General features: G+C 44.2%; 2 protein-coding genes across 2 annotated transcripts in view; both read left to right on the plus strand.

Moving 5' to 3' along the window:
* The window catches only part of LOC101580856 (NXPE family member 3-like), a 35781-nt gene extending 33337 nt beyond the window's left edge, over positions 1–2444 (plus strand). The window contains exon 4 of the mRNA XM_023714321.1: positions 1890–2444. Within this exon, the coding sequence (XP_023570089.1) occupies positions 1890–2422 (533 nt within the window). The 3' untranslated portion in view covers positions 2423–2444. The remainder of the gene's footprint in view (positions 1–1889) is intronic.
* A 38-nt stretch (positions 2445–2482) lies between these two features.
* LOC101581257 (NXPE family member 3-like) overlaps positions 2483–8950 on the plus strand; it is a 34091-nt gene continuing 27623 nt past the window's right edge. The window contains exon 1 of the mRNA XM_023714395.1: positions 2483–2554. The gene's annotated coding sequence lies outside the window, so the exon portion shown is untranslated. The remainder of the gene's footprint in view (positions 2555–8950) is intronic.

Consider the following 8950-nt stretch of genomic DNA (forward strand, 5'->3'; position numbering starts at 1 on the left):
ATATATAATTTAAATCTTTTGTATTTTTACAATATTAACTTTTGGGCCTAGTATTTTATCCATGTTGTAATTTTTTGGCCATTCAATTTTGATACCATCTATTGATGGATTAATTATTTGAGGTATTGAGGATTGAACCCAGGGCCTTCCAACTAAAACTACATCCCTTACCATTTTTGTAACTTTTTACTTTGAGACAGACTCCCCCTAAATCACATGTACTAATCTGATTGCGCTAGCTGGGCTTGGACTTGAGATCCGCCTGCCTCAGCCTCTCAGATGCCAAGATTACAGACATACACCACCAGACTTCCTTGCTTAACTGCTCTAGCTAGGACTTCTTGCCTACTTCTCTGCCTAGGACTTACAGAAATCATGTTACTTACATTCAATGAACTCTGCTTTTCCTTGGGACAAGCATCAAACCCATGAACAGAATCTACACAGTAATGCATGATCTGACTCTGCGTGCATCTCATGTCACTTACCATGTTCTAGGCACAGTAATAATCTTTCAGTCCCGCATACTCCCAACTTTCTAGCTATAGCAGAGAACATCTATCTCTCCCAAGAGACTATAAGCACAGGGGAAGGGACTTCAGTGTCCTTTGAACCATTATGTACACAAGTACCCAAAACAATGCTGGTAGGCTGGATGTCATTGCAATCTGTTGCTGTGGAATATTGTTAGAGAAATGGGAGTGTAATTGAAAACTTAAAGTTGGACGCAAGAAATGAATATTGAAAACCTTAAAAATAAAGAATAAGACTTGATGAATGATTTGACTTTTAAGACGCAGAGAGACAGCAGATTTGACAAAGGGCTTTTCCATGAAGAGCTGAGGGAAAAAAAGGATGGAGCTGAGGAGATAGCTCAGCAGTCTAAGTGCCTGCCTGGTAAGCCCAAGGACCCAGGTTTGATCCCCGGCACCACATGCCATGTTGGCCCCAGAAACCAGGCATGGTGGCACATGCCTGTCATCCCAGCGCTGGGGAGGCTGAGGCAGGAGGATCACTAGGAGTCCAAAAATAAATAACAAAAGACTTTTTTTTAATTTAAAAGGATGAAACATTGAAAGGAAAGGCACTGAAACGATAGCTAACTGGTGTGGGGCAATGGGAGAAGTCCAGGAAATAGCAAGATTTGTGTAGAGATTATAGCTTCATTTTGTCCATATTGCCTTCAAGGCAATAGTGAAATACTAGAAAATGTTAACTGGACGCTAGAAGCATGGACTCACAGCTCAGGACACTGACAGCTCTGAAACAAAAGAACACTCTTAGAAGTGAACAAGTCCCTCTAAGGTAGATCAAAGAAAAGGACATGAGGGACAGAATTTTAGAGAATGCTTTCATTTACAATGTACAAGGAAAACATGGAACGAGTTGTTAGGCCAAGAATATCTGGAAAGATAGAAAAAAACTGGAATAATTTAGAAGGAAAGCAGTTTTCAGAAGACATCAATCAGCACACAAAAGTCAAGTGCTGCATAGCTTTAAAAGCAATAGGAGACTGGGTGTGGTGGCGCGCACCTATAATCCCAGGTCTTGGGAGGCTGAAACAGGAGGATCTCTAGGAGTCTGATCCGTGTAGTGAGACCCTGTAGACCCTGTACTAAATACATTAAAAAATTAAAAAAATAATAAAAATAAAAGCAAATAGGGCTGTTCATAACTCAGTGGTAGAGCATTTGCCTAGTATGTTTGAGGCCCTGGGTTTGCACCTCAGCACCACAAAAAGGAAAAAAGAAAGCAAACTGAAAAGGACTTCTGGTAGATAAGTGACATCTTCTATGGAGAGACCTACTAGTGTTTAGGAAGATAATCTCCATGTCCTAATGTGTGCACATCCCTATGTTAACTTTTGAAATCTGTCTCCCTCCCAATAGCCCTGAAGCCGGTGGATCTACATGTCACATATCAGGTGGGGCCCCTGATGGCCGTGGACACGACACGGGGCATTGTGCTACACTGGCGGGCCCACAGCTGGCCCCTGCGCTCTCTCCGCACACCAGTGGCCTCCCTGCACTCTGTGGCCAAGGAGCTGGCGGGCCTGGCGGGGGGACCCCGCACCGTGGTGGTGCTGGGCTTGGGAGCCCACTTCACCACCTTCCCTCCCACCATCTTTGTGCGACGCCTGGCAGGGATTCGGGCAGCTGTGATGGCCCTGCTGGCCAGGGAACCCAGTACCCTTGTGGTCATCAAGTTGGCCAACACTGGCTACAAGTCTGTGTATGGCAGCGACTGGTTCACCCTCCAGGTGAACCGGCTCCTTCGAGCTGCCTTTTCCGGTCTCCGCGTGGCCTTTGTGGACGCCTGGGAAATGACCTCCAGCCTGCCTCTGCCGGACAACATCCACCCAGTGAAGCTCATTGTGCAAAATGAGGTGGACCTGCTCCTCTCCTTCATCTGCCCCACCTGAGTGCTCCTGCGGGCCTGGGACTGTGCTCACAGAGGACCCAGGGCCTGGCCACAGGAACTGCAAAGAGGAACAATGGAATAATGAACTAACAATGATTCAGAGAAGAGTACTGACTCAAGATTTACCACCTGGGTAAATTCTCAACTTTTTGGTTTTTTGTTTTTGGGGGTTTTTTGTTTGTTTGTTTTGTGTTCTTGATACAAGGTTTCACTATGCAGTTCAGGCTGGCCTTGAACTCACTTTGTAGCCCAGGCTGTCTGGAACTCACAGCCATCCTCCTGCCCCAACCTCCCAAGTGCTGGTATTACAGGTGTGTGCCACCATGCCTGGCTAATTCTCACCATTTTGGGGACTATCTTTTCCTATGTCTCTCTTGCACCACATAGATAAACATGTAACTCACATAAATGAGAACATATTTTACATGGTTTCTCTTAAATCTCCTTCTTTGGAGAAATTTTTATTGGTTAAAATTGCACAAGATACAGTTATGAGGAATAGTACAGAGATCCTTCTGCCCTTTGTTCAATTCCTCCTGATGCCATCATTTTGTAAAACTAGAGCTTAGCACCATAACCATGGCTACAATGTACCAGTCCTACTCAGACTTCCCAGTTTTACTATACTCACTAGTTGTTGGGGTGTGTGTGTGTGTGTGTGTGTGTGTGTGTTGATTTTGATACAGCAATGGAACTCTGACCTCACACTTGGCCACCGATGAGCTATGTCCCTGCAGTACTGGAGTCTGAGAATTTGCACTGAACTCTCCCTACTTAGTCCTTTTTGATCTTTAGTTTCAGACATAGTCTTGCTACTATTCATGCTGGGTTCAAACTTGTAGTTCTCCTGCATCAGCATCCCATAGTGCTGGGATTACAAGTGTGTGTCATCACACCGAGCTGTTTACTTGTTTTTTGTGGTATTGGGGATCGAGCCCAGGGTCTTGGGCATGATAAGGCCGTGCCATGCTACTGAGATACATCCCCAGCTCCTATTATACTCATTTGTATATACTTAGGTTTATGTAACTTTATCACATGTATTGGTTTGTTTTTAATTTTGTAGCCTTGCAAAGGAAAGAGGACAGTGCCCAAGGGTTTATCCAAACTGACAAGTCAGATGGGAAAGGTCTAGACAAACTGGTTTATTTCATTTATATCTTCAAGTGGCATCCACTTAAACATAAAGGCTTCAAGTTTATCTTTCTTTATAGCTGAGTAATACTCGATTGTATAAAAAATACCACATCTTTTTCATCCATTCCTCAGGTGATGGGCATCTTGGTTGTTTCCAAGAATTGGCTATCACAAGTTGTGCTGCTATAAACATAGGCACACATATATCACTATGATATGATGTTTTCAGATCCTCTGGGAAAATTCCCAGTACAGGAATAGTTGGTTTCAATGGGATTTCCAGTCCAAGTTTTCTAAGGCGTCTCCACACTGATTTCCATAACGGTTGCACCAGTCTACATTCCCACCATCAGTGGAGAAGGGTTCCTTTTTCCCCACAGCCTCTCCAACATTTGTTGTTGGTTGATTTCTTTATGATAGCCATTCTTTCTGGGGGTCTAGACAAACTGAGGTCTCAAAAGAAGTATTCTCTTGGTCTAACTACATAAATAAAATTTCAGACACTAGGGAGCACAAAGAAAAATTATTTTGGAGGAAATATGGCATTATAAGAGGTAGTGGAGGGGTCGGCCAAATAGCTCAGTGAATTAAAGCACCTGCAAGCAGGCACAGGGGCCAGGGATTTGATCCTCAGGCCTGCCATGCTGGCCCCACCCCCAGGGTGTGCTGAGACAGTAATTGAGACTGGGCATGGTGGTGCACGCCTGTAATCCCAGCTCTTGGGAGGCTGTAAACAGGTGGATCACTACGAGTCTGATCTAGTAGTGAGACCCTGAACACCCTGTAGACCGTTCCCTAAAATAAAAGAGGTAGTGGAGCTTCCCACCAAGAATTTATAGATATAAGCCAGTCTCAATGCTAGCTTTTAGCTGAATTGGTCCTATGTTGGTTGTAGCAGATAGCTAACTGGTGGTCAACTTGTTACACCCAGCTGAATTGAACCAGCATGGTGCTGGGTGTGGGAGGCCCACCTGAAGATTGTTGCCAGCAGCATAAAAAGTAGGAGAAGCTGTTGATAAGCTGTTTGGGAAGCTGTTTGGAGAAGCTGTTGGAGCTGCTGAACCTGTTGGAAACTACTTGCTTTCTCTTGGGCTGTTCTGTCATGCTGGCTTTCCTGATGAACTTGGCTGTTCTTGTGTTCATGATTTCTGAATGTGAGCAGCCCTTTTTCCTTACAGTGTTGTCTCTGGAAAATTCTTTGAGACCAGAGAAAAACAGGTTTCTCCCTAAATCAAAGATACTTGATGCTTTCAGGCGCCTCAGGGTAATATGAGGCTAAGGTCACTAACATTAAGTTGGAACTAGAGACTTGGCTATGTTTCTTTTGCAGGGGGCTCTGATCCTCATCTTAAGCATCACTTCCTAGCTCTGGAGGGGATGATGGTGCACAGCTCAGCCTCGTGGAGAAGCTTGTTGTGTTGGCTTTCCTGATGGGAACTCAGCTTTTTTTATTGCTGGAGGAGCTCAGGACCTCGCTGTTGCTGGGATGGCTGTGGTACTTTTGGGGGAGCTCTGGTTCTTACCTTGAGAGGTGTTTCCTAGCTCCAGTTCAGGTCCATCAGCCTGCCAGCACAGATCCTTCATCCCACTAGCATGGACTTTCTACCTTCCACCACTGACCTTTGGGCCTTTCCAGGGCAGATCTATGAACTGGGCCTGCATGAGACTTTGTCATGGGCTCAGGGTCTCCAGTTGGACTTGTGTGCGGCATGTTATAAGCTCTAGGTTTTCAGCTGGATTCATGCAGGGTATTAGGATCCAGGCCCTCAGCTGGATTCTTTGGTCTTTACTATGTGGACAGCTTTTGTGCACTTTTTGTATATGATTCTTTGATCCATTATAAAATAATAGATAAAATGCACCTTGTATTGTATTGTTCACCTTGCAAAGTCCCAAACCACAACCTGGGTAGTGCAAAAAGTCTCTAGTTCCAACTTAATTTTAGTGATCTTCGCCTCGCATTACCCTGAGGCACCTGAAAGCATCAAATACCTTTGATTTATGGAGAAACCTATATTTTTCTCTGATCTCAAAGAATTTTCCACAGACAACATTATAAGGAAAAAGGTCTGCTCACATTCATAAATCATGAAGCACACCAGAAATAAGGCAGCAAGAGTAAGAGAACAGCAAAAAAAAAAAAAAAAAAGAAAAATCAAAGGCATCAAAACTTGAGCTGTTGAACCAACTAAGCTATAATCTCAAAAAGAGCATCTCAAAAACATGAAATAACATTTTTAAAAATGTATTTGACACATGATCTCACTATACATTTCCAACTTGTAGTGAGCTTTCTATTTTCAGCCTCCCTAGCACTGGGATTACAGTCATGCGCCACCACTCCTGGTCTCGGTGCTTACTCAGTGTGCATGGGGGTGGGGCCAGCATGGCCTGTGGTGCTAGGGGATCAAACCCTGGTCCCTGCGCTTGCCTAAGCAAGTCCTTAGTCCACTGAGCTATCTCGCCAGCCCATGAAATAATTTTGATTAGCCTGCCTTCAGGAAAAAAATACATGTTATTTTATTGGGAATTGAACCCTGAGCCTCACACATACTAGGTGAGCACTCTACCACTGAGCCACATCTCAGCCTTTCTTACTTTTATTTATTTATTTATTTAGAGACAGGGTCTGACTAAGTTGCCCAGGCTGGAATCACACACACTTGTGATCACCATGCTTCAGCCTCCTGAATAGCTGGAACTACAGGCACATGACACTAAACCTGGTGGAAGGTTACCTCTTAAGGAACAAAACAGTATTCCTAAAATTAAAAAAATAAGAATTAAAAATGAAGTAAATGCTTTAAAAACCAGGCCATGGTTGAAGCAAGGATTGGTGAATTGAAAGAAAGAGGAAAATCTTCGGTTTCATGCTACAGAGGGAAAAGTCAATGGAAGTATGAAAGAATGATATGATTGGAGACCAAGAATGGAAGCCAGGGGGCGGGGGCTGCACATAGACAGGTCAAAGTGGAACTTTAAAAGTTAGAACTTTCTTTTTCTTTCCCACAAGGTCTCACTACACAGCTCAGACTCCTAGTTAGGAGTCTCCTGTCTCAGCCTCCCCAGTCCTGGGATTACAGGCCTGTGCCACCACACCCCCAACACAGCATGTGGCACCTGGGATCAAACCTGGGTCCTTATGCTTGCCAGGCAGATGCTTAAACCACTGTGCTACCTCCCCAACCAGAATAATTTTTTTCTTTAGAGACAAGTGGCTTCTCCAAACTTTCTCAGGCCAAGGGTGTGACCACCACTCCCTCTTCACATCAGATGCGAGCTCTAGAAGGCCCATGTCCAGCTTTGTTTCCATAGCAGAAGGAGAGAGTGAAAAATGAATGGGTAAGATGAAGCAAGACTGCAGCTGTCCATCATCTCATTTCATTCCCTCTCCTGTACTCCTTGCCATTACAGATCCTGGCAGCTGGACATTCCTGGAAGGAATATGATTACAGCACTCTGGGAAGCTGACGCAGAAAGATTACAAGTTTGAGCCAGCATAGATGATTTAATGAGTTAGGGAGCATGTCTCAAAAACAAAAAACAAACAAACAAACAAAATATATAGGCCCAAGATATAGCTCAGTGTAAAGGCCTGGAGTTCAATTACCCAAGCTGAAAACTCAAAAGGCCCTCTCACACCTAAACACAGGGAGATGGTGATTTGTGCCCCATCTGATAGGAGAATAGTAATACCAACCTGCCCAGTTCGTATCCCCTAAAACTGAAGAATAAATTCCAAAGGAGAAAAGAGGTTAAGAGTAGGAAAGGTTTGCAAGGGAATAGAAATAGCTCCTGAAAGACAGGAAGGGCCTCGAGTGGGTTGCCACTGAAGCCCTCTGTCAGGGATAACTTATACAGCAAAGTCATGATGTGGTACAATGGGGATTAAACTATAATCAACCTCTAGAATTACAAGTATAGCAGCTTAGCTATATGGACCCAGTAGGGAAGTGGGGCATGTAGCAAAGACATATGATTGACATCATTAACCTTGGCTTAGTTATGACTCCTAAACAAGAATATCTTTGGAGAAAGGATGGGTCCAGGTGTTCTGGTCACCCAGCCAGCTGTCTCGTGCATATCTGGATCCAGTGGACTAGATGGTACTAATTACAGTTCTGCTAATCTCTTAGGGAAGCATGTAAGGCAGGCCATTGTGATTTTATCTTGAGGCCTTGACTTAGATGTGCCTCCAACCACAACTCTAATGTCTTCACTCTGCACAGGCTTCCTTGAGAGCTCAGTATATTAATTTCTATCCAACTTAGCTGCCTATAATACCTCTGAGACAGGAGATTAGGGCATGACAAAGCTGGCTGGGGAAGTAGGCAGGGCTTATTAATCATAAAATCCCAGGACCCACACACAAAATAGTTACCCAAGCTCTTCCTATGGACTTTTCAGTAGAACTCAAGCAGGTTTTCAATAGGATAGGATAGACCTGAGGTCAGCCTGAGGCACAGGATCTCAGCACTGCCTCTCAGGACCTGTATGCAGAAGTTCTTCCAAATTTTCTCAGAGATCTGGACAGTATAAAAGGACAAAGATGCCAAAAAGAGCTTAGTATCTCAGCTTTCCTCATAACAGCCCTCCCTGTACTGTCCAGGGTGTTCTTTTATCTCATATTTTCCTCTTTTCCTCAGCCCAAGGTTGCTCTGGAGGACCAACTTCTCCCTCACTCTTCACTTTTCCTTTTCCAAATAAACTTTGCCACTGAGTTTTGCTCATTTTCTTCAATTCTTTGTTCAAGAGAAGAAGAACCTGGAATCTAACTCCAGGGGAGGTGAACAACACAAACGCCAGTGCCATTCACTTGATGAGCTGTCTTAGAAGAAGCGATCTGAAAACACCTTCATCTCCTTGAAGCTTCAAATAAAGCCTTTTCCGTGGTTATGGCTGGTGTCTAGGGGTCCCCTCAAAGCCTCATGAGGCAGGTTTCTAGAGTTTATGATTGACATGGTCTAATAGTGGGATGATGTGTGTGAGTGCTACACCGGCCCTGGAACAGATTACCTGCATGCAATATAAGGGAGGGAAAGAGGCTTGCTCTCTGACCCTGCTTCTCCCTTTTTGTTCTTGTTGCTTTTGCTGCTTTCTGCTGCCATGAATTGCTGCCCTCTGCATTTGCCACTCTGCCTTGGAGCCAGCCGAGTATGGACTGAAACCTCCACAAACTGTGAGCTAAATAAGCCTTTCCTTCCTTATTTCTGAATGTCAGGTATTTTGTCCCAGCAATGAGAGAAAAGTAACCAAGACAATCCTCTTCACTCTGTCTTCCATAATCTGGGAGTTTTCTTTTTGGTGGGGAGTGGATGTAGTGAATAGATGGATCCGAGCCACTGGTGATATTATAGATAGCCAAGTTAGGTAGAAATATTGTAGACAGTCA

The sequence above is a fragment of the Octodon degus genome, unplaced genomic scaffold (genome assembly GCF_000260255.1).
Source record: "Octodon degus isolate 3935 unplaced genomic scaffold, OctDeg1.0 scaffold00035, whole genome shotgun sequence".
In the NCBI taxonomy this organism is placed as follows: Eukaryota; Metazoa; Chordata; class Mammalia; order Rodentia; family Octodontidae; genus Octodon; species Octodon degus.